Below are 26,685 nucleotides of genomic sequence, written 5' to 3'. Positions count from 1 at the left end.
TTCGACAAACGACCAACTAAACTTTCAAATATTTTCACATTTGAATGCTAAATGCTAAAATGATGACCATAAAATTAAACTGCTAAGCAATATATTTTATGTTGAATTTATTTTTCAAAGTGTTAACAATATATGCGGATGTATTGAATAAATTGCATTGCTAATCTGACATTTATTGCTCGATTAAATGCGACGTTTTTTCGCACAACATAAATTTTGTGCATTTAATCAAATTATTACAACAAAAGAGCGCTAAACTATTATTTTTTTTTTTGTGTTGGCAACATTGTTACAGCTCAACAAACACGTACAAAATAAATTGCATATATATATGCAGGTTTCCATTTGCGATTTTCACGCGAAATCTTGGTCGCTTTATTTGCCTATTTTGCAAATACGTAATTTTGTTTAGCGTAATTGCGGCTGCAATTGAAACCAGCACTTGATTGGAGAGCACAATAAGCTGCGCAACACGCACACACACACATAGATAATATCAATATATGTATGTGAGTGTGAGCGAGCAGACAGATAGACAAATAAATGTTGCAAATTTGATATTTACGTTTTAATGAAGGCTTTTATATGTTTGCGGCCATTGATAAGCTGCCTGCCTCATATCAAATTGCACAACATTCGATTGCATACTAAATGAGATTTTGGGCCATACTACAATTGGCCCCAAAGCATATCCATGGCCAGAGTCCAGCTTAATGACCAGCCTGGCTGGCTGGCTGGCTGTCTGGCTGGCTGCAGCAGCTGCCATTACAATCAAAAGCAAAGTTTGTTGCCAGTGCTCGTTCATTTTTTTTTTTACAATAAAGCTGCAATGTAAACAATCAGCGTGCAACATACACTGATACCCACACACACACACACACACACACACACACACACACACACCCACTGACAAGCTTACAAAGGACAAGTTAATAAAAATTCGCGACACGCCAGGCGGGGTCGCAAAAGCTTCTTTGACAGGACTTAATATTGGCTGTGGTCAATATGTTTAAGTTTGTTTAAAGTGTTGGGAAGTAGCCAATCTGAAAAGCCATGCATCATATTGCGACAACAGAGCGTATGAGTAATATCTTAATATTACTTTCGTAAGCGCTGCATAAAGCAAAACTATTTGCACTTTGCTTACACTTTCTTTAGCAAATTGAACATAAATTTAAAGTAGCAGACTCAGATATATTATAAATCTATATAAATCTATTATATTGCAAGTATGCACATAATTATGATAGCTAAAGTTTTACTTAATTTAAACTCATAACTCTTATTTGCAATTGCTGCTTAGAGCAGTTTAAATATTTCATTCAGCTTTTGATGGCCCGAACTATTAATTGTGGCTTAACAATTTACGCTTATACATATATATAGTAATCTTTTGTAGCGCTAGCTATTGACCATAAGGTTTGACAGTTCACTTAATTAAATTCCATGGCACACACCTTGGTCGTAACGTTTGCCATTTGCCCGTTTGGCATTTTATTCGCAATTGCCTTTTGCTAACTTTTAACTTTTTGAGGCTTTCCACAGACGCTCTCTGCTTAGCTACACACACACACACACACACACACACATTGCTGTCATTTTCTGTGCGCTCTTGGCCTGGCCAGCAGCAGCAGCAAACTTGTTTCATTGGTAATTTACGCTTCACATGGCCAACGTGTGATAAAAATGCTTTTTGTTGTTGCTATTTTTTCTTGACATTCTGTTACGTGCTATGTGCTGTGTGTTTTTTTTTTTCTTTGTGGGTTAAGTTTACAAAAGCTGGCGCATAGGTGGCGCCAGCACTAAGCTGCTTAGCAGCTCCGCAGCTCTCTCAATCGTCTCTGGGCCACAGTCTTTGCCACTGGGGCTGACATTGATTGGTGTTTGTGTCAGGATTTTATTTATCTGTTAAAAGTATTTATTGCTTTGCGTTAAAGTCTCGCCGAAAGGCGGCCTACTTTTAAAGCCAGGCCCCCGTAACGGTAAATTTATCACTATTTTTAGCCCATATCATACATCTTCACTTTTCATTCGGTTTTGTTGATACGGCCGCCTGGTCATTTGACACTTTGCGCTGCCTACGGGCCGCACTATTTATTTCACTTTTATCAAACATCAAGACATATTGATTTTTGTTGCCACAAAAAAATTGCGTATACGCCATAAGCGACAATAGTCTATGCGGCCCGCACAAATACTAATCAAAGTTGATTGATTAGCTCAAGTGTCGACGAACTTTTTGTTTTTTTGGGCAATTAATTTGTGTTTGCTGCTCAATCAAAGGTAGCCGCGCTGCAAATCAAAAAGCATTTAACAATTTTATGCAGCCAATGCTTAAAAGGCACTAAATCAAAATAAATTGGGCAGCTGGGGCTGGGGCTGGAGCTGGAACTGGGGCGAGTGAAAGTCAATTTGCATGCAAATCTGTAGCTGAGGCCTAAGTAAATCAACTAAATCATGTTGAAGTGCATGTCTAAACAATAAAAACCACATTAAAATGAAATTCAATAAAAGCAAGCTGAGAGTACTGAGAGCAGGCGAAGACGGAAGCGCACTTGACCTGAAAACTCATTGCAATCAAAATAGGAAACAGTCAACGCTCGGCTGACTATGATGATGATGTGGCTGTTGTTGATGCTGATGTTGATGTTGATGCTGTTGCAAGATAGGCCAACGGGCCCAGGCTGTGCAACATAGACACACACACACACACTGGGACGTCTTAAGTGCTGGGAGGAGTAACTGAAGCTGTAGCTGGAGTCGAGTGACAAACTAATTTCATTACGAGCAGCTGGCACAGACGTTTGTTCGACCAGTGGTTGGTCCAGTGAAATCCGTTTCATAATGCTTGTAATAATAATCAACAGCATGAGGCAAGCGTGCACAGATGATAAGTAGCAAGGACTGCAAGGACATGGTTTGGGCTGTATATAAAGCTCGAAGGGGCGGCTGCAATTGCTCTGGCAAAAATAGAACAATTACACTAAAAATAAAAACAAAAGCCAGATAAGTGGGCCAAAGCAGAACAGCACAGCACAGAACAGATACAGTCACTAGCGTTGTTGTTGTTGTTGTTATGGCGTCGAGTGTAGGGCGTGGCAAGCTGTGTAATATGTGCACAAATTGAAAATAAAGTTTTGTAACAAAATGTCGCACCGGAAATGAAACTCACAGCATGAAGCCGGCAGCACTGTGTGTAGCCGAGCGTATAAACTGGGTGTATATATATAGAAGAAGAAGAGGCAGGCAGTGGAATAAGCTAAAGTTACAGTTACAATCATAGTTGTACGAACAAAAGTTAAGGCGTGGCACACACACACAGCGCATTGTTTGGATGAGCGAGACAGCGCTATACGCATTTAGTCTAGGCGCAGTCTGCAGGCCTTTGCCATAATAAAAGATGACATTTTATAGCAGTCACAGCCAAGTCTCTCGGCAAAAGGGTCTCCGACTGAGCTGCCTCCAAGTCAAAGACAGCAGCTGCTGCCTCTGCTGCTGCTGCTGCCTCTGCTGCTGCTGCCTCTGCACAAAAACTACATAAACCTACAAATGTCATGTTTATTTTCATTTCATAAGGAAATTGTCTGTCTATAGTTTCGGGCTAGCCAGCCAGCCAAGCCGGCTAGTCTGCCAGCCAAGCACCTTAAACAGTTGGCTAATAAGCTTCGCCTGGCATTCGAAAAGTTATTGCATATTCTATTCTCAGATTGCACGTGGTGCTTCGTGTTATTTTTTATGAGCACGTTAAGTCCATGTAACTTGCACAATTTATGGCCAAAAACGAAATTTATTACCACTTACAATTAGCATATGAAAAATGTTTTGCACTAGCCTGAGATAATTCAAAGGGGTAAAGCCAAAATTATTATATAATACTCAGGCAATAAATTAACAATTGATTAGGCGCACAAATCATTGCAAATAATTAATAAAATAATCGTAATATTTATGTATTTGCTTATTTATTTATTTACATTTTTTATTTATTTAATGTAAAATTAAATTTAAAAGTATTTAAAAATTAAGTTTTTGTTTTTAAATGTTTGGTGAGCTTATTGAGTTGTGGGTTAGTGTTTATTATTAATATTTAAAAAAGTAAAAATAAATCGCTTAGTAATCAAAAAAATTAATAGATTATTTAATATATTTTATTAATAGTTAAAAAAATGTAAATAAATTATTTATTGTTAAAAAAGTTAAAATAAATCGCTTAGTAATCCAAAATATAAATAGATTATTTATTAAATTAGTATATTTGATATTTTAGTTTAATAATCAGAAATAACAAAAAACAAAGCAATTAAGAGTCAGTTTCCGCTACCAACAATTATTACGTGTAATATTTTTTATTTATATTTCGTAATTGTTGTTGTCTATTTTTAATGATTCGATTTGATTCATTGTTTTTGCATTAATAAATATTCACATTATTGTTAAACTTAATAAATCAGCACATGTACTTTCAATTATTAAAAAAAAAATAGCAGCTTAAGCTTCTGGGAAGCAAAAAGATAAACTTAAAGATGAGTGAGCCAATTTAATTTAAAAATAAATATTTATTGCCAAAGCGAGCATTTGCTTTAACGGATTAAGCTAACTCAGAACTCGGAAGCTGCGCCTGGCCAAGTTTTATAGCTGCTTAGCCTTTAAGCATAAATAATCAACAAAATTGCGTGTTTTAAGAAAACAATTTAATTAAATTTATTTGAGCGCTAATGCCATTTGGCATTTGCCGAATGCGCCGCCGGCGGTCAGCTGTTAACATCAAAAGACTCAGAAAATTAATCAGGCGCACGCAGTGGAGCAGTCGAGCACTCGAGAAGTGTCACGCCCACGTGGTCAAAGCCTGCGGCACATATAATTGCATAAATTTATGTTGTGTGTGTGTGCGAAAAAGCCACAGAAATTAAAAATAATAATATTGTATGGTAATATGTATAATCAAAATAAACGCAATGCCTTCGCCGCCGCCGCCGCTGCCGCCGCCGCCACATGCGGCTCAAACTTTTAATGCAAAAACGTTGTGCGCCAGCTGTCAACAAGGGGGTGGGGGTGGGGCTGGGTTTGCCCTTAGGCTTCAGTTGAAAGACTAATTTTCACATTTGAACTGTTAACTGGTCGTCGCTGTTGGTCGAACTCCAAATGCGTGTCTAATGCTCTCGCGGCGTCGCCTTCTAATTCTACTGAGTGGGCGTGGCTGGGCAACCAATTTCATGGTTAAATGATTCAGAAAGCGAGTTACAAAATTAGCGCTGTTAGGCGCGTTAACACAATGTAATTAACTTTCGCGCTCTCCCTCTCCGCCCCAAGTTCTCGCTATATAGACATATATTTTAATATTTATTTAGCCCCAGACCACGGCAAATGCCTCCTGGGTGCACTTTCCTTTGATGCCCATGCCCAGGCGTTGACAACTTTGCAAAACTATAGAGCAATGCCCAAAAAAGAAAAAAAAAAGAATTTGCTGTCGCTTGGCCACAGCAGCCACAGAGAGCGAGTGTCGCTCGGGCTCGAGCTTTTTCAAAAGCAATTTGAAACAAATTTTATTGCCAAAGTTTGAAGCACATGGAAAATGGTTCAAGTGCCACAAAAACTTGCAACTGTAGACGTGCGGCCCTTGCGCCTTGGCTTATGCCACAAATTAGCTTAGCCAGCGAACGTCTCAGGCTTAAAGCAGCCAACAAAATGTTACACAATTAAAAATACTCGTATGCATGTCCAAGCTTCGTTGCATTGCCAAATCAAAGAGCTGAGCAATCAGTTGCAAGAGCAACAAACTCTTGCCAGCCACTGTGCTATTACCAATTTTTGCGCTTAACGCTTCAGCGCACAAATCACTGAAGAAAACTCGGTGTGTGCGGCGGCGGCGTACGGGGCGTATGTTTCCATTTGCTGTCTGCTGCTGCTGCTTATGCCTCTCAGCATGTCATCATGGCAAAATCAGACGACATGCAACATTGCATAAAGATTTGTCACAGCTAAAGCTGCCCAAAATGCAATGCAAGACAAGCGACAACGACAACACGCAACGAGTAGTGCCACTAACAAATCTATAGAGAGAGAGTGCAAGAGAGAGAGCCAACATTGCGATGAGCTCAAATCGCATTTTCGCATGCCGAATTTCGACAAACTACAGCAACAACAAAAACAAAGCGAACAAAGCTGCAGCTAAAGCTGAAACTGAAGCTCTAACTGCTATTGATGCTGCCAGTGCACAGTGGTTACATGGCCAGCTAGTTGCAAATTAAATTCAATTATTAATTATGCAAAAACAATAATTTATAGCATAGCACAGTTTTAAATCATAGTTATGCAATTTATGCAGCGCTAAACGATAAACAAAAGCTGTGACTTATAACAAAATTTCACTTTGTAGATTGTAAATTAATAATAAATTCAAATAAATTTTATCGATATTTAAAATATTTTTTATAAACAATAAACTTTATGTTAATTTCTTATAAATTCTCATTTTGAATATTTTGAATATATTTTTGATATATTTTGAATATTTTCACTCAATCTCAATCAATCTTCACTCTCTGTCTTTTAAAGTGTTTGATTACTACAAACATTTTTTATAATTAATAAGCTTTATGTTAATTTCTTTTTAATTCTTATTTTGAAAATATTTTCTTTAGTGTTTGTAATATTCAAAACGAAACGAACAACTTCACTCTCTTGTTTTCAAATTGTTTGATTTCTAAAATTATAATTAATAAGCTTCTTGTTAATTTCTTACTAATTCTTAATCAAAAAGTTTACTGTAGTGTTTGTAATGTTAAAAATCTTCACTCTCTGTTTTTCAACTGCTGCTGCTCCTCATTAAATGTTAAGCTGCTATAAACTTATTATTAATTGTTAAGCTGCTTTTGTTAACAAAGTTCAATGCTCTCCTCACCCTACATTTAAACTAAATCGTAATGCAAAATAAATTTTTTTTTAAATTGCTCATTTTATAATTTTATATTTTAAGCTTGAAATTTCCTTCAAATTGAGCATCAGGACATCCAAACTAGTCCAATGACGATTCAGCGCAATTGTTGCAACTGTAAGCTGTAACTTTCTTTACTTTTAGCCATCACTGCTGCCTTTTGCACCACTGTGCATTGGGCACAAAGCATTTGCAATAGCTTTAAGTGGGTTGTAACCAAAAGAAGTTGCAAAAGTTGAAATTACGCTGCAACTTAAATTACAAACATAAAATTTTACAAGAGACAGACAGACAGTTTGGCAAACAAATTGCGACAACAAATAAATAAATTTGAAATACGACAAACTTAAGCTGAGCAAAATATATATAAATAAATTATAAGCGTATTTATAAAATGCACAACAAAATACTTTAGTTGAATATTTCACTGGCAATGTGCATAAAAAATTGAATGAGTTGAGCCAATTTTGAAATGTGCTGCTTACTTATGCAAGTGAAACTAATTTACACTTTGGCAAAAATATATTTTTATATATTATTCAAATGCCGGCAACTGTTTGTGCCACACTCGCTGCTTGAGCTTGGCAGCAACTTGCTGCAAATTCAATTTCGTGCAGCTCGATTGCATTGTGGCACATTGGGCCACACACACACACACACAGCTTGTCTTTGTGTGTGTGTGTGTGTGTATCGCATTGCATTTCAATATATAAATATTTATACACAAGTAAATTTGTGCACAGCTGAGCAATGCGCTGCTTTTATTTCCATCCAATGATGGCGCTGTTTTTTTTTCTTCTTGTTGTTGTTGTCGCGCAAATGCCATTGACAAGCTAAAAGAAAGAGACAGCGAAAGAGTGAGTGAGTAAAAAAGCAAGCGAATGAAGATATATGAAGCCTGGCCTGGCAGTCTGAGTGAATAATGCTAAGTCCCTGAATCCCCCAGTAGTAGACACTGTAGCTACAGCTACGTAAATCGTTTAGTTTCGCATTTGTTTTGCTTTTGCCCCTTCACCGTTTCACCGTTAGCTCCACCGCCTAATTCGTTTTATTACAAAATTTTCGTCGCCGCCTGTCAGTTGATGACCTATAACCCGCAAAATATGCACACAACAAATACATGCGCACACTCGCAGGCATTAAAATAGAGACGAGCAGTTTGAAATTTGAAAATCAATCAAACTCGCAAGCAAAAGAAGTTTGCATTGAATTAAGTATATGAGTTTAAAAGATTTTAATCAGTTGCTATTAATAGAGACTGTAGATATATAATTCAGAATTTGACTATTAAAATTAACTTAAATTGTAGTCTGACACTCATTTTGTTTTTATTCATATTGAAAACTTTGCTTAAAGTAATTTTTTCAAAACACATTTTTGCGTTTATTTTGCATTAATTTTTTTTGTTTCTATTCAATTGCATGGCAGTGTATCTAGCACGTATGTATAAATCATAGCTAAGCCTTTATGACATATGCTAAAATTCAACCAGTCGAGCAGCCAGCAGGACAGCAGCGCGACGCTGTTGCTGGACCCCAGGACGACAGTCCAATTTCATAACACAATGCCCAGGCAACAACAACAGCAACAGCAACAACAACAACAACCCTTTGGCGCTGCTGGGGTCGCGCTTTTTGGGGTTCCAAGCGCGTGACAAAATGATTAAACTGTTAGCCAGGGGAGACAGTCAGGGTTGGAGCAGTTAGCAGCGGTGCCAGGACAGGTGGCCATTGTTTGGCAATGACAGTGCAAAATTGTTGATGATGATAACGATGTGATTAGATGAGTGGCTCTTTTGGGCGAGCGAGACCCGTAGACCGGGTTATTGGCTTCACTTGCTGACACTTACAGTAGCGCCAGGCGCTACTAAAAGCAATTCGAGTGGCCGGAGCAAAGCGATGGGCTAAGCACTAATCAATAATTTTTGGGGGGCTACAAATTTAAGGGCTAAGCGTTATAGCTTTTTATAGCATTGGCATGTGAGCCAGCGCAATTAACAATGATGTTTCATTTTATAAGCTTAGTGTAATTATTTTATAGTCAAATGCAATATAAAATTTAATTGGGCTTGATTATTGATGTGATAAGTACAAAAGTAAGTAAAATGTGCCGATATTTTTTATACTATTTATACGTAATATACATCTTAATGCCTCTTAACTTTAAGCGGGCAGTTAGCAACAGATCTTAGAGCCTTGTTTTAGCTTTGTGATTAATTAAAAAATATAAATGAATTACTAGCTTATAAAAAAGATATTTTATTTATTTATATAATGTCGACAAAAGGCAGTCGAACGGAAAAGAAAAACTACTAACTAATACTAATAAATAAATAAAATATATAATTTTTATTTTACATGATCAATTATTATACAAACTCCTAAGGCCTTCGACTCATAAATATATGATATATAAATTAAAAATTTAGAATACCAGCCTAACATTTGCTGATAGAATTAAAAAAATTCAATTAGGGTCTGAATGGTCTTTAGACAGGATGTTTGTTTAACATTCATTTTCATTTCTAGGAAATCTTTGCTTATTTGTCAAAATGTCATAACCAACAATTGCTTAAAACATGTAAAAACAATTAGTTCACTGTTGCTAAAAATAAAATTACTGGCTAATGCCTAAAGCCTGTTAACTTATTCAGCTCTGTTTACAAATTTACAAGTTACGACTAGTGCGTGGCCCCTTTCTGTAACTAACTTTCAATGAATTCGTACTTCAGCGTGTTGTCCAACTACAAGCAAAAATAAATAAAAAGAATCGAAGAGCCAACTCATGTTCAAAGTTGCATGCGGCGTTGTACACTGCGTATGCGTAATAAACAAAACAACTGCAGCTAAATCCAATGCCATAGCTGTGATTGTAAGCGTGTAAGCGTGTGTGTGTGTTCTTTATTTGAATTTACAGCCAAGCAGCAGCAGCCACTGCTCACTCCCCAGGCAGACATTTGTGTGCGTTTGGCCGCTTGGCCTCTGTTGAATAATAAATTGTATTTTGCGGCATTTAAAAGCAATTTTTTAACATTTTTCAATCTCAATGGCAACGATGAAACTCCAACAAACGCACACACACACACACACACACACACACACACAAAAGACATCAACACACACACACACACACACACACACACACACACACAGAGATTCATAAATAAGTGCTGCGTTGTAGCAGTTGTTGCCACAGCAGGCCGCAAGGGGCAGCAATGTTGCCTTTTCGGCCGCTTTGGCCACAGTTTTGTCTAGCAATTTTGCAGTGAATTGTCCTGGGAGCTAATGCGAACTAACCAAGGATGTCAAAACAGCAGCAACAACACTTGCTAGAAATCTTTGCTGGCTCTCACTCGCTCTGCCATGTTCGGGCTGAGCTGAGCAAATGCAACTGCCTGCTCTACATTGGGGGAACTCTGCATTTGGTTAAGCTACGAGTGAAGACAGCAAACGATTCGGTAGCAAAACAAATTGCCGCATTTAAGAACGCTGTCCAGTTGCAAGTTGCATTGTTGCTCACACACACACACACACGCATACATGAGTGCCATGAGGCAACAGCAATTTGCTCAACATTTTGTGGCTGACAGTGCGCCTAAGCATAAACTTTGATTAAGAGCCGTATGCTTGGCAGGCAAACACTAAAACAGCTTGAAAATGCACTTGTCAATTTTTTAAGCAAAAATTTAATTCAGTGTGTATAAATAGAAATTTTCATTTCTATTGTATATTAAAGTTTTAAAAATTATATTGTTGCTTTTAATTATTAAGACTGCAAAGTTCTCGATTTAATTACAATTTTTATTTTTAAATTGCATTAGAAAATTTAACAATTAATTCTTATTATAAAGGCTGATTTAATATTTATATAAACATGTAATTTTATATAGAATTATTATATTTTTATTACCATATACAAATTAATGTGTTTCTGTATATTCTGTTTTCAGATTTTTCTCTGAGAGCAATGCTGCCTATCAAATGAGGTAATATATGAAGCAAGCAAGAAAAGGATAGCAAGAGCAGTGTGTGCTCAGCTGTTTATCTGCTTTTACACATGCGCACATACAAAAGTCAAAGAAGCCGCCAATGTCTTTTAGACAGGTGTCGCCATCTAGGATTTGCGATCTCAGATGTCAAAGCGCTCTGAGTGGATAAACTTATGCATGAAAGCAGCGCAGCCGACTTTGGCAAGCAAGCAAAACAGAGACATCAATAGCTGAGGTTCTGCTGCTTATCTCCTTTCACACAAGCGCACATACAAAAGTCAAAGAGGCCGCCAATGTAATTTAAGGGAGCGCCGCCATCTTGGTTTTTACGCTCTCAGAAGGCAAAGCGCTCTGAGCGAATTAAACTTTGCATGGAGCAGCGCAGCCGACTTTGGCAAGCAGGGCAAGACAGAGACAGTTGCTGTTTGTGCTCAGCTGCTTATCTGCTTTTACACATGCGCAGATGCAAATGTCTAGTTGGCCGCCAATCAGTGCTGCCAGAATCTCTTAAGCAAGTAAAAACTGCTAAAAATTATGTAAAAATTGCTATAAAAAATGCTACAATAAATTAAAATTTTTTTTGCATGGATAATTAGTTTATAGTAGTACATTACCGATTTGAAGAATCAAAAGTGTGGAACTGAGTTAAATACAAGCTCTGATGTCCGATAAAGAAAAATTAAAAATTGCTATTTTTTGGCTAATAGAATACAAAAAAAGAAAGTTCCATTTTTTTTTAGCAAGTTGCCACAAATGGCAACTTAATTGCTAAGCTGGCAGCCACGGCCTGAGATTGTTTTGGGCATCAATTTTTATTTTTATTTTCTTTACTAATCAGTAGAGATGGGTAACGGTCCGTGTCGGGCCGTGCCGTGCCTCAAAAAAAAGGCCCGCGCCCATCTCTACTAAGCAGCAAAAGTTTGACTATAGAATTGACAGAATTGAATTTACTACAAACGTTAGGAGTCAACAAATTTAATTGAGAAAATGGAGCAACGTTTGCATAGACGACGTCGCACGCGCAAGAAGCCAAAGTCGCTGTAAGCAAATTACGCATACGCAACGTGTACACATTGATATATTGAACTCTAATTCAGGTTCAACAAACTGCTGGGAGACTGGCGCCCCAAACTGGGCGCAACTACAAGTTGCAGCTACAAGCAGTTGCTGCTGAATCAGCTGCTGCCACTGCGGCGATTCTTTAAGAGCTCGAAGCGGGTGGTGAAGCGTTGCACCAAGCCGGATCGCCGGGAGTTTCGACGTGCGGCGCTGGCCACTGCTGTGGGATTTCTTATCATGGGCTTTCTGGGCTATGGCATAAGGCTGCTGCACATACCGATTACAAATATTATTATGGACTGAGACACACACACACACAGAGTCAGAGACTAAAAATAAAACTACAATTCAATTGGCAGCCACACACACAACAAAAGAGTTTGCGAACTATTTTTGGGTTGGCTCATGGCCAACACACACGGCTGCCAAATGCAAGGTTGCCATAACAAGCTAACCCCGCCACGAACCCACCCTGGAGGTCACGGCAAGTGTTGACAAGAAAATTTCAGCGCACATTTGTTGGAAAAACAGTTTGGCGTTGCCAAACCAGCGACTGTCGGATGTGTGCAAGTGTAATCAAATCAAAGAGAGAGAGAGAGAGAGAGACTCAATGGCACTTAAAGGTAACTAAAATAGAGACTCAGTCTCAGTGCCAACTGCCAGCTGGCAAACGAACTATTTAAAGAATTTTTAATCAATTGCAGTTTTAATCAAAACAACTTTGCTGTGCGACTGTGTGTGTGTGGCTCAAAGTTATTTTTGCTGTTAGTAGTAACAGCAGCAGCAGCAGCAGCTGTTGTGCTATTGTTCTAGCTCTTCCTCTTGCTGTTGTCTGTTGTCTGTTCTCTGTCGCCTTTAGCCAATTGCATGCAGCATTGTCGCATGTGTCTCCATTTGCTGCTACTGTTATGTTTTATTGATGAGTCTCTCAAACCAAAATTGATGATGCCACAAAAGTGCTGTGGCAAGCTGCTCTTACTTACTTTACGCCCATCGATGGGCGTCCTGTCAGTCACTTCAGTTGGAGCTGCCTGCCGCTTGCCGCTGGCAAATGGCGTAAATTTATTCAAAACTTTTGCGCAGTTGTTGCAGTCTTAATGCCTTAAAGCTCATTTCAACGCAACAGGCGATAAAGCAGCATGAGTGTTGCATCAACAACACCTGCTCAACACACACACACAGACACACACAGTTGCGCTAAAAAGCTGCAGCCACTTTAGAGGTTATGAAGTCGCTGGCAAAACGTGCTGTGCCCCAAGCTACAAAAAAAGAAGAAGCAACGTCCGCTGGCAAAAACTTAAGCAAAAGCAGCATAATAAACACACTCGAAAGGCAACATAAAAGGTAGCTGAGAGACACACTGAGCCAGAGCCAGAGCTAGAGCCAGAGCGACATTTCCTTTACCACATGCACCGCCTGCAATTGAGTTACGCTGCTTACACTTTGCTAAGCTTTCACAGAAAGGCGTCGCCTCTTTTTTTTCTGACAATACTGTGCTGGAAATATGAGCTACACTACAAGAAAATGCAAGTGCATTCTGCAGTTAGTTATAAATAAGTGAATAGGGCAGGCTTTGACAATGATTTCAGCAAAGCGTGAGGTAAACAAATTCTTAATAATTAAATAGTTTGAATAATGACAGAGTTGAGTTAAATTTCGTAGCATTTTTCTGTGTTAATCAATAGAAATTTAATAGATGCTAGAAGTAAGCGAAACTTGTGTATTCATTACCAGCACTTTTTAAATATATTTGATAAATATTACATAAGCTTACTCGTATACAAAATATGGAAAAGAAAATGACTCAATATAAATTATCACAAAGTTGTAAAGCTCGAACATAATTTATAAAATTTTAAGAGCGTACGATATTTATTAACATTTATTTACAAACTAATATAGTAACTAAAAGTGGTGAGTGCTAGCTACTAAGGCCATCGACTCTATTTATTAACAACAAAATATTTAATAATAATACAAGAATTTTTCTAGCTTTTCTTTAATTTGATAGGAACTAAGGAGCTAAATGTTAAGTAAAAATGTTGCGCTTCATCTAATTTTAATGTGTATGCAATAAATGTGGACTTTAACTTTATTTAGTATTATGCAAAATACAATAAAATATTCTAAGTTTATTCTTTTATTTTAAAAGCTGTTTTATGTATACTCTATAGCTAAAATAAAATGCATTTATCAACAGTTTAAAGAGAAACCGCAATTTACTTCTCACTTGGCACTTAATAAATGATATAAAAACTAAATGCATAATATTTGGCCAAAGAAATGGCAGCAGCAGCAATTGCATTGACTTAATGTGCAATTGATTTTGATTTCTCATTGCAAAAGTTTTCTTCATTTTGTTGCGTTTTAATTAAAAGCGAAGTGTGGCCATTAATTTGCAACTACAAATTACACTCAATAAAACATGGACACACTGATTTTTCGACTCTCTCACACACACACACATACGCAATGAAAATTTGTGTGTGTGTGTCTGACTGGCAATCAATTTGCACTTTGACTACAATTACTGATTTTCGACACTTCAAAGGATTTTATAAATTGCCATTTGGCCGAACCCACAAAAACCAAAAGGAGACACAAAAAATGAAAAAAACGAAAACGAAAAAAGAGAAATGGCATATGGAAAAGTGTAGCTAGGCTTTAGCAATTTGTTTTGGGCCCAACTGCAGTAGCAAATTTTCTTTTGCACACACACACACACACATTTTTTTGTGTTGGCCATGGCCAACTGAATTGAGCTGGGTGGGAGCAGCTTTAATTAAGTTAACGTACGCAAGCGAAAAGAGTTGGCATGGCAACAATTTTTGAGCTGCTGCTGCTGTATTTTTAATAATTTGATATTTACTTGAAGTGCAGCTGCCACTATTTTGCCATAATTTATATGCATTTTAATGCAATTTGCGTTGGAGCCCTTTTTGGGCCAAGTGCTGCACTTATAGCCGGCAATCAGCATTAATGACTTTTGCACTTTAAACCAATAATATGTGAAGCTGCAGCACGCAAACGCGTCTAACTAAATATGCCTTTTGACAGCGGTCAGTTGGCCCATACTATATGTATATGTATATGTATATAATGTAGCATGTGCGCATATTTAATAAAAACCAATAAACGTTAAAAGCCTTTGAGTGTGGGCCGTGCTGGGGCGGGGGCCATAAGCTACCTGCCCGACGGGCTGGGCCGTTGTACGCCCGATTAAATGCATTTAAATGTGTTTTCAACATAATTATGCATATGCAAACATGACTCGACCAATTCGAGACCCAAGCAGACGCATGGCCATGGTCGTGGGTTGGTTTTCCGGCAGCTTAAGTGCTTTAATGGCTTTAATTATGTTGCAGGCAATTATTGTTGATGTGCACAGCATGCACCCGCATGCAGCAGCCAGCGTTGACAACAAATGCAACGTACAATTATTTAATTAATAAGTAAAAAGCCAAATGCATAAATCCGCAAGCTATAGCAAAAGCTTCGCTCTGGGCGTTGCTTTTGCCTCAGAGCAGCAGCAGCTGCAGTTGCTTTTGCTTTTGCTTTTCAGCATAAAACTCAATCGCTAAATTATGCAAATATGCCGCAACTGCGACAAGCTGTAAGCGGCATACCAATATGTGCTACGTTACGTATACGCAATGTGCGCCGCACTTAGCGCCTGCTCTGTCTGCTTGTGTGTGTGTGTGTGCCAAAAAGGTCGGCTCGAGTTCATCGATGACGATTCTGCTGCAATTCCGTTCGCCTAGCCTCAATTTTTTTTTGTTTGCTTGGCAGCACATAAAATCGGCATTGGGCATAAAAAAAACCAAACGCTTGCCGACTTGGTTTACATATAACTGTTTTTTCTTGCTTGCTTGTGGTGTTGGCTTGACAGATTTTTTTTTGGGGGGTACGCTTAGTTGCCTGGCAACGGATCGGCAATCGGATCAGGTTCACAGAATGGGCTGCAATTTTATTTGGGCAACGTGACAAACGCAATCAGCGTCAGTCACATGTGTAAAAATGTTTTCCGCTTTATGCGTATGCGTGCGCTTTTGACTGACAGCGCGACAGACAAAAGACAGAGACAGTGCTCAGATATTTTGGTTAAAGTATCTTATTTATATCCTTTTTGGTTTTACTACAAAGTATTGCAAGTCTTACTGTATTAGTCAGTGCCTGGCGTTTTATTCTTTTTGCGCGTGTTGCTATTGCAAGAATTTTATTTTGCTGCCTCAGAGCACTTTATATATTTTCCTAATCATGAAAATACAAATCATGGAAATTTTCTCTGATTAGTGTTTAATGATGAAAATAACAAGACTGCTCTTCTTATTATTTTTAGTAACACATAGTAGTTTGTATGGCTTAAACATATTTTGTTGCCTTCATTCGCACTTCTATTCTTCTTTTTATAAAAGAGATTACAGCAAACTTAAGACTAGAGATGTAACAAGTTCGTGTTAAAATATCGATAGTTAACAACATTTACGATATAATTGATTGAATTTGAATTATAAAATGCATATTAGTTGTGTAAATTTAAACTATTTTTGGCTAGGGAAATCATTTAATTGGAATATAAATATTATATTTGTAATTAGTAATAATGAAATTAGACCTACAGCCCAACTTGACTAGCTTGATATTGATATTGACTAGCTCAATTGATTATTAGTAAATATATTTTAATTGCTTACTTTTATTATTCTAGCAACTTGTTCATTGTTTGCTTAATGGCCTACAGTGCACAGACTACTGAACTGCTTGCTAATTGGCTTAGCTGTTGGCCTCTTTGCTTATAATTTAGAAAGAGCAGCGCTCAATGTATACAGCTATCAATATCATTTACAACAAACATTAGCATTGGGAGCACTCAGTGCCCATTGCAAGCAACAAAATCATATAAAATTTAAAACTCTTTCAATAAAATAGTTTGATTCTTTTTCTTTTGTGAGGCTTTACCATTTTGTATTATTGAGTTATTTTGCCTGATGATTCACACACATTTGCATATTCTTCAACATTTTAAATACATTTTTAATCATAAATTTGTTGCAGTTGCTTGAATTGTTATCAATAAAATTGCAAATATTTTTGTCCAACTTGCAGCTTATCCTTACACATGATGCAATTTTTCAAGTAGATGTGTGGCAAATTGCAAGGCGATTGGGCATTGGGCATTGGGCAATTTGAAAAGTATTTTTATTAAACTACCGAATTATTTATGCGAGAGAAATATTTAAAATATTTATATATGCAGGCAGACTATTGCTATTGTTGCTATTTGTGTTGGAATTTTTATTAAATCCATGCAAGTGTATTTAGTTTTCATTTATTTTTAATAAACAAGCACAAAATATGTTTTCACTTTAAATGCGTCAATTTGCTTGTTGGGCTAACGCCTCAGGCTATTTACATATAGAGCTATAACTTTTGATTCATATCTCTGTGTGTGTGTGTGTGTGTGTGGCAGTGGCGGTTTGATCTTTCTTAAATGTTGCATGAAGCAAACTTCCTGCTTCCTTTCGCTTTCGTGGCGCTTTGAAGAATATGAAAACAAACGGAAGTTGGGTTTGTTTTCTGCTTTCTGTTTGTTTTTTTTTTTTTTGCTGTATTGTTGGCCGGCCAACAAAATGAAGTTTGTACTGCAGCTGCCAAATGACGGAAACTAAGCAACAATGACTACAAAAATAAGTTAAGCATATGCAGCATGTGCCAACAAAAAAAAATTTATTAACTTTAGTGTGACTATGGTAATATTTTTATGCTTGCACTTAAATGATTTATATGCTTGCGAATTTAGTTGCAAATCTAAGCAAAATTCAATTCATAAAACAATTAATTTTATATTTGAACGATGAAATTAAATAAATTATTGTAAATATTATTTAAACAAAATAAAATATAAATAATAAAGTTTGATTGTCAACAAATGACATAAGACAAATTGATTTAAATATAAATTATAAATAGTACAAAATATAAATAAAAAAGATAAAAAATAAGCCTTGTGATTTAGATGTTTGAATTAATGACTTTAAAAAAGAAATTTTACTTTAGATGTTGCAAAAACAGTTAAGAAGTCATTAGTATAAATAAAATATATGTGCTGCTTTATTGACTGCATTTATATTTATTTTACAGATATACAGTCTTTATTGTTCTATCTAGAGATTCTCTTGGCATCAAAGCTTTACTACAGACAACTTAGAGTAAGAAAAAAAAATAAAGTTGCATTTTATTGTTGGGCATAATAAATATTATTTTAGTTCATTGCACACTTTGTCAAGTTTGCAAGTCGGATTGACATTCTATTAGCTATCAGCTGCAGCTCTATAATTTAGCAGAGCTGTCAATTGCCTGCTGGCAGCTACTGTACTTGAGTGTGGCAAGCCAGGCCAAAGCTCGAATCTCAAGCCATGCGTTGCTTTATTTCGCATTATGCAAATTCTTTAGTAGCAATCGTGTTTTAACACCTGGGCACAGCTTGTAATAAACTGCCAGCGATATTTATGTGCATATATATGCATGTGTGTGTGTGTGCATGCGTGTGTGTGTGTGGCATATTCAATTATACGTAGTTCCCATTGACTGACAGCTAGGTTGGCTGTAATATTTTCAACTTAAATATTTATAAAGGTTTATTAATGCGCGCATATGGGAAAAGTTCAAGTAATAATAATACAAAAACAATTATAATTATTTATTACGCTACAAAAGAGTGTGACAGTTTCAGAGTCAGCTGCAGTGCATATGTGTGTGTGTGTGTGTGCGCGCCAGTTGTTGCAAACGAAAGTGAAACGAAACTGTCGCGGGAATAGCAATAAATCATTTATGCAGCTGCCTTGCACTCAGATACACACACACACACACACACATGCAAGTGTGTACAAAATGGCATAAATCAACTTACACACACACACACACACACACACACAGCGACGTGCCTGAAGTCATATGCAGAACTTACGCGCAGCAAAGAAAACTGAAGCGAGTCGCAAAAAAAAGAAAAACACATGGGAGTGAAAGCAAAAGAAAAACTGAGCAACTTACGCGCTACGCTTTGCCGCCTTACCGCACCCCCAGCTGCCACTCCCCGCTGGCAACACCTTGCCTCACTTGCCTTGCCGCTTGTCAGTGCCTCGTGTGTCTTTTGATAAGCGCACTTGAAGAGCGAAGCGCGCACGCCAGTTCACAAAAGTTGCTGCAGCTTTCTGTATCCTTTTTACACACAGCGCAGCGCAGTGCAGTGCGTCAAGCCAAACACTTCATTGGCAGTTGCTGAAGTGTGCAGCAGAGTGTAAGTGCTGCTCGTCGAATTTAATTTACAGCAGCACAAGTGTGAACTCTAATGGCTGCAAGCAGCGCGTTGATTAGATTGAACAGGTGAGAGAGGTGCAAGTCATCAAGTCATAACTGAAATTGCAGTAAATGAAGTAGATGATCATGAGAAAGAGAAAATCAATGCTATAAATTAAAGTACATATAAATAAATATATAATAGAAAAAAGTAGTACAAACGAACGCAAATAAATGAGATATTATTTATTTAAAATATGACAAAAGCATTGGGAAAGCCCAAAAATTAAACAGATCTGTTAGATAGTTTTACTTATAGCTAGTTCAATTTTATTTATAGCATAATTTAGAGTTTTAAATAGTTCTGTGCTAAATAGTTCTATGCGTATTCGAAAGAGTAAGGAAAATCCAGTAGTGAAAATATTAAGAGACATTGGAATAAATCTATTTCAGCATTTACATATTAAATAAATCATTTACTTTAGGTCTAGCTAACAATTGAAGTTTAATTAAAATAAGTCACCTTAAAGAGATTAATAATGACCACACCACCAATCCAATTAGAAGGAGTAGAACTTGAGCAGCCGTCGCAAGCCAAGTATCTATCTACCGCACTTAAAAGCCACAGCGATGAAATGCAAGCATAGAATGATCCAGCTACGTTGGCTTATTGATAAAAAGAGCAACATGACACTGCGGTGTAAGAGAGCCATATATGTGCACTGCATTATGCCGATATGGCTTTATGGAGTGCAGATCTGGGGGATCGCAGCAAAATCAAACTATAAACGCATCCAGGTGTTGCAGAATCGTGTTCTGCGGCAAATCACTGACTGTCCCTGGTATGTGCGCGGCTCTACACTCCACAGAGATCTCAACCTGCACACAGTGGAGGAACGGACAAACTGGTGAGACACTCCAGCTTGCTCGCAAGAGGCCTATTACCCGCTAGACCCTTAAGACGACTACGCCGGCAAGGGTTTGCTAAAACAATTGGACGTCGATGAAGATATCCTGCTAGGATCAATTCCGCAAAGGGCATCCCTATGCTGTTAGGCTTAAATTCATTATATAATTGTGATGTTATAGTACGCTTTTGATGATGATTAAAATAAGTCTATTTGAATAAATATGAAGATCAATAACTAAAACTTATTTAAAAGCTCGCAAAGCAAAAGTGTCAAGAGCAAAACTAACTGTTGGATTTACTAAAGTTCGAATTAGAGATAATTTGCTACTCATAGAATTCGTGAATTGCTTTGTCTATTACTTGATGAGCACAAGAACTTAAATTGCTTTATTAATAGTGTAAATAGTATATTTATTTATAAATTGTTGCAATATGTTTGCTACGCATTGCAATTATGTTGAAATGTAAATAATTATTTGACATGCATTTACCTACAGCTCAACTAGCAAACACACACACAAACATACAAACACACATGTGTAATGCCATTAAAATTTACTTGTACTTTTGCTTGGCCCGCGGCTCTGAATGTTTATACAACTTCCGTCGATTTGCGAAAATAAAAATAAAGAAATTATAATTGCTTTATGCCCGCAGCTTGCATTAAGCAGGGCAAACACATAGAGCGTAAAGACCACGCCCAATTGCATAGAGAGAGAGAGAGAGAGAGAGAGCGACTGATAGAGAGAGAGGGAGAGAGAGAGAGGCAGAGCGAGGGGGCGGGCAGTTGTGTTACGTTTACAATGCGCTTCCGCTTCATTGTTGTTTTGCATGTTGATATGGCGTGAGAAACGAAATGTGACAGACACGAGAACACGTTGCTCATACGCCTCGTGTAGCGCACGTGAATGCATGTGTTGAAAATACACAGACAGACGAACAGACAGAGCTGCACATATTTTTCCTTTTGCCGCTAATGTGGCACGCCCGCCTTGCCGCCGCTGCCGCCTGCTGTCCACTCACACACACACACACGCATACGCATATGTATGCGCAACGCGTAAAGTTGAACTGACAATCGAAAGCCGAGGCAACAATGGCAGCCTGAGGCAAAGCTGAAGCCAGTCAAGTGTGTGGGTGTTACCCAGCTTGCCTTTTCTTTTTCCAGGACAACAACAACAACAAGGACGACGACAATTGCAACAATGCAATGTGACAACTTCCGTTGCATTCGCTGCTGGCTAAGAGAGCGACGAACAAAAAAAAACAACAACACACACTGTAAACGAAAACTGTAACGGAATTGCATTGTGAAAACAAAATGTTTTTTCCTGGCACACGGCAAACAACAATTACAACAACAACTGCAACAACAACTGCAACAACAACAACATGCACATAAATATGACACGTTGCTGCCGCCGCCTGTAGGCGAGCATTATCCATTTTGATTTTAGTATCTAGCGCAAATCAATTAATGCTGCAATCAATTTGTTGCATACGCCCCGTGGTACGCACAACTTTTATTAATTAATTGCATTTGACACTTGCATTTAAATTTGCATGTAATTAAAATAAAGCGCATTTATTTAAATATCAATTACACTTTACAAAAGATGCGCAAGATTTTTAAATTCGTTGCCACAATCATAAAGCGCTGCACGACTTTGTGCGTCCACATCCAAATAGCCAGCAAGGATATTCATTTCCTTTGCTATACAAAGCATATTGCATTTATATTTCAGCTCAATGTTGTACAAATTCAGCTGCAGTTGCATTTGAATTAAATATCGCTCGTACTCGCTTCGACTGATGTGCCAAACGCTTAAACATTTTTCAATTTTCGCTTGTATTGCAGCTAAGGGAAAGCACTGCACACACAATAATAAGTAAACAATTTATTTATTTATTTATATTGCACTTTGGCTTACCTGCGCCACGTAAAAAGTTATGCCAACTATAAAAAGCAAATTTTTTAACATTCTGAGGCTTAACAAACAACTGTAGTTGGTTTTAATCATTTCCAAAAAATTTGAAAGCTCTGTACAGCGTGAAATGTATAATAGGGTCTTTTAATTTAGCTATGTATATATATTCTTGATCAGGCTAACAAGCTGCGTCTGTTTGTTCTTATTTTATTATATTCATTGATCTTTGTCGTAATTAAAAGTTTTGAGGCAACAATTTGTTATAAGTCTCTATATTTGTAAATAAATTTATATTTACTGTTATAATAAATATATTTTTGAATGTATGTGGTCTTCTTCTGCCGGCTGTGCCCGAGCTTTTGCATTTTATTACAGGACACGCTGCATGCTTATAATTTCTTCTCTGAAGTATTTAAAAACTCCGCTGTATTTAGATTTTTTATCAAGCACAGCAGCATTTTGAATGCATAAACACACGTGTCGTGCTCTTGCTGCAGCCCGAGATTACACTGGACAGCAGCGTCATAGTTGGAGGGACTCATGTATTCCACTTCGCTCAACAAATCCACATCAACATGCGCATTGGCGTCCAGAATGTTCAGGCCCTGCGCGGCACAGAGCACATAGCACATATAGTTAAGGGAAATGTTTACCAAGGGAGTTCCAGCCTGAGCATCATACAGTTTGTGGCGAAAGTTATCGCTCGTTATATTTTGTTGAGTAGTGCATTTGGCAATTAAATCGTTGGGTAAATTAAAGCACTGTAAGTAATGAGAAAAACATTTCATAGTCTAGAATATTTTTCAATCTATTGCAAGTCGAAGTAGAGATTGTCCAGATTTATTGCTAACTACTACACCAATCTTGATAAAATCTTCGTTTTAACAAACAATTTATTTGTGATTTTTTAACTATTTAAAGTCTGCTTAAAATTGCAGCTTAAGTATTTAAGCTAAAGCTCATTTACTTGTTTGTTTTTTGGCAGCAAATCTGACAACAACATTTTTTTACACAAATTATAAAAATAATTGAAAACTATAACTAAGCTATTAATATTTACCTGGCATACAGCCAAGAGCAGTGCAGCAAGTAAAACTTTTTTATAGTCGCACATATTGAAAGCTTGACGCTGACCGTATGGCGCAGCTTTTATATATAATATGAATTATATAAACAGTTTGTTTTAATTAGCGCCGATTATGCATTATTATTCAGTATTCAATAGTTTCATTATTATCAGTTACGCCATCATCCAGATAGAACTCATCAGTTTCCTCTGCATCTTCAGCTTCATAATTACTTGGCTCAAGCTCATCCGGCGGCGGATGATTCGCCAAATAGGCGCACATGACCAGCTTAAAGCTATAGGCGCACTGCTCCGCATCAGCATTAGCCATGCAATCGACAATTGAAGCAGCTGCCTCGTCTGTGGCATTCAACAGTTGCAGGTCCAAGCGTCCAGCTGCAGTTAACCACTTCATGGGCTGACGCTGCAGCTGACAGTCCACATTGCATTTGTACTTCAATTCGAGCTTGTTGGCCAGCAAGTTTTGCTTATTCTCGTAGCTTTCGAACTGCTCATACTCAGTGTGGGTTATGTTGTGCTTAAGCAGACAGTCGACAAAGTCTTCAATGCTCTCATCAAAGAAGTCAAACGGATGGCGACACTATAATATATATATTATACATATTGCTGTTAGATATGCAAGTGTAGCTCTCACCTGAGCAGCGCTGCTTAGCATGAGCAGCAGCGCATATACAAAATATTTGCGTTGAGCGCTCATTGTGAAACTGAGAGGCAGCAGTTGGCAATTTAAAGCTTTTATAGCTCAACGACTGAGCAGATCTAACATAAGTAGGTATTAGCTGACTTCTAAGGCAACCAAAAGTCAGAAATAAATTAGTGGGCAGCAGCTCATAAATATTTTTAAAGACAAAATTGAGCTGCAATTTTCAACAGCTGGCAAAATATTGTAGTAATAAATAATATACATTTGTTAGTTTGTTAATGTATATGAGTATTTATTTAAATAGTCAAATTTATCATTAAGCTATGCTTATGAATTACAAATATAATTTATATAAATTCTATATACATTTTTTATTTATAGTAAGCGCATTTAGCGTTCGTTGTATTTCAAATAATTTGCCTAAGCTTGTCAAACCGGTTGCTCATATTTATTTCCCAGTTTATCGGTCAATTATTCAAAGTACACACATTATTAGTTTTTAGCTTCGTTCAAGTCTTTGTGAACAGCATCGGAAACACACATTAACATATTGAAGGCATATTCGCACTCATTGTCAGCCGCTTGCTGTGACTCAGCGCAGCCCTCGACGTACTTGCGATCCAGCTCATCGAAATAGTCAACATATTGTAAAGAAGTTATATTCAGAGTGCCATCGGTTTTTAAAATTCCAATTGATTTGGCTGTGCAGTGCGTATAGCATTTGTAATTGTCATCAGCTTCAAAATCTTCACTGCTTTCCATGCTGTCGTTCATTCTCATTAGTGCTTCAGTCTCCGCCGAGCTGATGTTATGCTCTGCCATGCAGTCCATAAATATTTCATCCTCAGTGGGCATGCCCACGAGTAACTAAAAATATAGTTTATTATTATAAGCATTTAATTTAGTTAGTTTTATTTACCTGCACTGCAAGGCAAGAAACTGCAAAAAATACTAAAACATTTAGCACTGCCATTTCCCAATTTATGAATGAAACCCGTTCGAGTTCCGTTTGCTTTTGACAATTGTTTTAAACTACATTACGCTTTTATACTCATTTTAAATATAGCATGCACAATTGATTTATCTGCTGAGAACTATTCCATTCCATTGCTACGTGCTCTGTCATCTGATTAACTCTGCTTATTAAATACACACGAGAGCGCTTAATTTGCAAAAAGCCCCTGCATAATTATCAAGCCCCAAACACACAACGACAGTTGAGACTCTATACTGTGTTTGTTTTTAATAATTCTCGCTATAATCAAATGATTAATTTATATCAAATTGTGGAGATATGAAGCGTGGCGGGCTTTTTGCTCTGCATGCCAACAGTTGAGTAAATACAGAACCGTTGAGGTAATAACAAATTACTAAAGTGTGTTCTAGTATGAATAAAATTGAAATGAATCATAGAGCAAACGAAGCTTGAAGTCGGAAACAATTTTGGAGCCGTGAATCAACATTTTGTTTGCTACAAAAATGTTTAAACGTCCATGTATATTATATATCTACGTTCAAAGCTAATTTTACAGTAAGGCGTTTATAATGATTTATTTCTGGTATAGCATTGCACAAACTCAAAGAAGTAAATCATTATAGCTTTATAACGGCGACAATACCATACCCCACCTATTAAATTCATGCCCATCACTCCTCCCTACTAAACTATCAATCTTCAAAAACTCAACTCAACGAACCCAACTTAACTTTCTTAAAAGCTTCCAAGCTATACCAGAAAATATAAAAAGTACCCAAAATGTACATAAATAAAATTTACCAACTAAGTAGCCAAAATTTAGAATGTGACAAAATGTAAATAAACTTATAGAACTAATATCATTAATCTTAAAAGCCGAAGGTCTCGTCGCCAGCGCTTTACTAACTAAGTTAGTCTAGTTTTGTAAACTTCTCTATATTTAATAATAAATAAATAAATAAATAAACTATAGGAATATCATTCTAATATTTATACAGCGGATAAGTGATTAACTTTAGAAGAAGCTTGCATTAAAATTTCCATTTCAAAAAAAAAAAAGGAATACGACACTTTCGCGGAAATGCGTCGATATATTTCTAGCTATATCTTCATGAATGAGCAATTGAGTTGGATTGTTAGTTTTTTTTTATACTTAAGCCATGGCTTTGATGCGTATATAGTCTTTGTTGCATGTGCTTAGACACAAATAAAAAATGTTGAAAATAAATCAATTTTGCATTGGGTTAGTTTAGTTTTTATAAACTTTCAAACACAATAAATATAAACATGTGCTCATTAATGATACATACTATTATTTATACTTATTTAACATACTTATGCACAATAATCGCTAAATGTTCAGTGCACTGCTTGCAACTTGAACTGCTTCTATGCAGTGCCCATTTGCCTTTTTCTTATTAAGGGCTAAGTCTTAGTTATTTAAATTCAAGTATGCCAGCAAGTTAAGACCTGTCACACTAACTACAGTTAAAAAGGAGTCGAGTAAAAACTCCACGTAAATTTAATTTTATACGCAGTGAAATTCACATAACATTTCCTGTCAACATATTTTGCCACACTTTGCACTGCAAAAATGAAGCGACCGACAATGCAGCAACACACACAGACACAGACACACACACATACAGCGACAAATTGGTATGACAGCAGCGGCTGGGGCGCATTTCTAACTATGCGAATCCTTAGTACGCAGCCAAACCAAGCTAAACCCGAAAAAAATAAATAAAATAAAAGCAAGCGGAATAACTAACAACAACAAAATGAAAATTCCAAGAATATTCACCATTCGCAGCAATTCGCAGTGAGTTTTGGCTTTTGCGGCTGCTGCCAGTCGCTGTTTACT

The 26,685-nt window shown here is 37.1% G+C and overlaps 4 protein-coding genes across 4 annotated transcripts; 1 reads left to right on the top strand and 3 right to left on the bottom strand.

Moving 5' to 3' along the window:
• The first annotated feature begins 11,833 nt into the window (after window positions 1-11,833).
• Window positions 11,834-12,335, top strand: LOC108595920 (protein transport protein Sec61 subunit gamma). Its single transcript, XM_017981209.1, has 2 exons — window positions 11,834-11,962; window positions 12,020-12,335. Exons 1-2 carry the CDS (start codon window positions 11,910-11,912, stop codon window positions 12,282-12,284), a joined length of 318 nt encoding a protein of 105 aa, XP_017836698.1. The 5' UTR covers window positions 11,834-11,909; the 3' UTR covers window positions 12,285-12,335.
• Window positions 12,336-22,448: 10,113 nt separating this feature from the next.
• On the bottom strand, window positions 22,449-23,330 carry LOC108595673 (general odorant-binding protein 57c-like). The gene is made up of 2 exons (XM_017980952.2): window positions 23,176-23,330; window positions 22,449-22,876 (listed from the first exon to the last, which is right to left on the bottom strand). Exons 1-2 carry the CDS (start codon window positions 23,227-23,229, stop codon window positions 22,505-22,507), a joined length of 426 nt encoding a protein of 141 aa, XP_017836441.1. The 5' UTR covers window positions 23,230-23,330; the 3' UTR covers window positions 22,449-22,504.
• On the bottom strand, window positions 23,297-23,901 carry LOC108595672 (general odorant-binding protein 57b-like). The gene is made up of 2 exons (XM_017980951.1): window positions 23,837-23,901; window positions 23,297-23,782 (listed from the first exon to the last, which is right to left on the bottom strand). Exons 1-2 carry the CDS (start codon window positions 23,897-23,899, stop codon window positions 23,327-23,329), a joined length of 519 nt encoding a protein of 172 aa, XP_017836440.1. The 5' UTR covers window positions 23,900-23,901; the 3' UTR covers window positions 23,297-23,326.
• Window positions 23,902-24,234: 333 nt separating this feature from the next.
• On the bottom strand, window positions 24,235-24,847 carry LOC108595891 (general odorant-binding protein 57c). Its single transcript, XM_017981181.1, has 2 exons — window positions 24,765-24,847; window positions 24,235-24,712 (listed from the first exon to the last, which is right to left on the bottom strand). The coding sequence occupies exons 1-2, from the start codon at window positions 24,816-24,818 to the stop codon at window positions 24,338-24,340; spliced, it is 429 nt and encodes a 142-aa protein (XP_017836670.1). The 5' UTR covers window positions 24,819-24,847; the 3' UTR covers window positions 24,235-24,337.
• Window positions 24,848-26,685: the final 1,838 nt, after the last annotated feature.

Source organism: Drosophila busckii, chromosome 2R, assembly GCF_011750605.1.
Source record: "Drosophila busckii strain San Diego stock center, stock number 13000-0081.31 chromosome 2R, ASM1175060v1, whole genome shotgun sequence".
NCBI classification, from domain to species: Eukaryota; Metazoa; Arthropoda; class Insecta; order Diptera; family Drosophilidae; genus Drosophila; species Drosophila busckii.
Note: the sequence above shows the minus strand (reverse complement) of the source record. Positions and strands in the feature narration are given on the sequence as shown.

What these genes read in the sequence shown, in the direction of transcription:
- LOC108595672 (XM_017980951.1), bottom strand. Translation starts at nt 23,899, where the DNA reads ATGAGCGCTCAACGCAAATATTTTGTATATGCGCTGCTGCTCATGCTA. An exon ending in TGCTAAGCAGCGCTGCTCAG is followed by an intron (nt 23,783 to 23,836) that starts GTGAGAGCTACA and finishes TATATATTATAG; the next exon opens with TGTCGCCATCCGTTTGACTT.
- LOC108595673 (XM_017980952.2), bottom strand. Translation starts at nt 23,229, where the DNA reads ATGTGCGACTATAAAAAAGTTTTACTTGCTGCACTGCTCTTGGCTGTA. An exon ending in TGCTCTTGGCTGTATGCCAG is followed by an intron (nt 22,877 to 23,175) that starts GTAAATATTAAT and finishes CATTACTTACAG; the next exon opens with TGCTTTAATTTACCCAACGA.
- LOC108595920 (XM_017981209.1), top strand. Translation starts at nt 11,910, where the DNA reads ATGGAGCAACGTTTGCATAGACGACGTCGCACGCGCAAGAAGCCAAAG. An exon ending in CGCAAGAAGCCAAAGTCGCT is followed by an intron (nt 11,963 to 12,019) that starts GTAAGCAAATTA and finishes ACTCTAATTCAG; the next exon opens with GTTCAACAAACTGCTGGGAG.
- LOC108595891 (XM_017981181.1), bottom strand. Translation starts at nt 24,818, where the DNA reads ATGGCAGTGCTAAATGTTTTAGTATTTTTTGCAGTTTCTTGCCTTGCA. An exon ending in TTTCTTGCCTTGCAGTGCAG is followed by an intron (nt 24,713 to 24,764) that starts GTAAATAAAACT and finishes CTATATTTTTAG; the next exon opens with TTACTCGTGGGCATGCCCAC.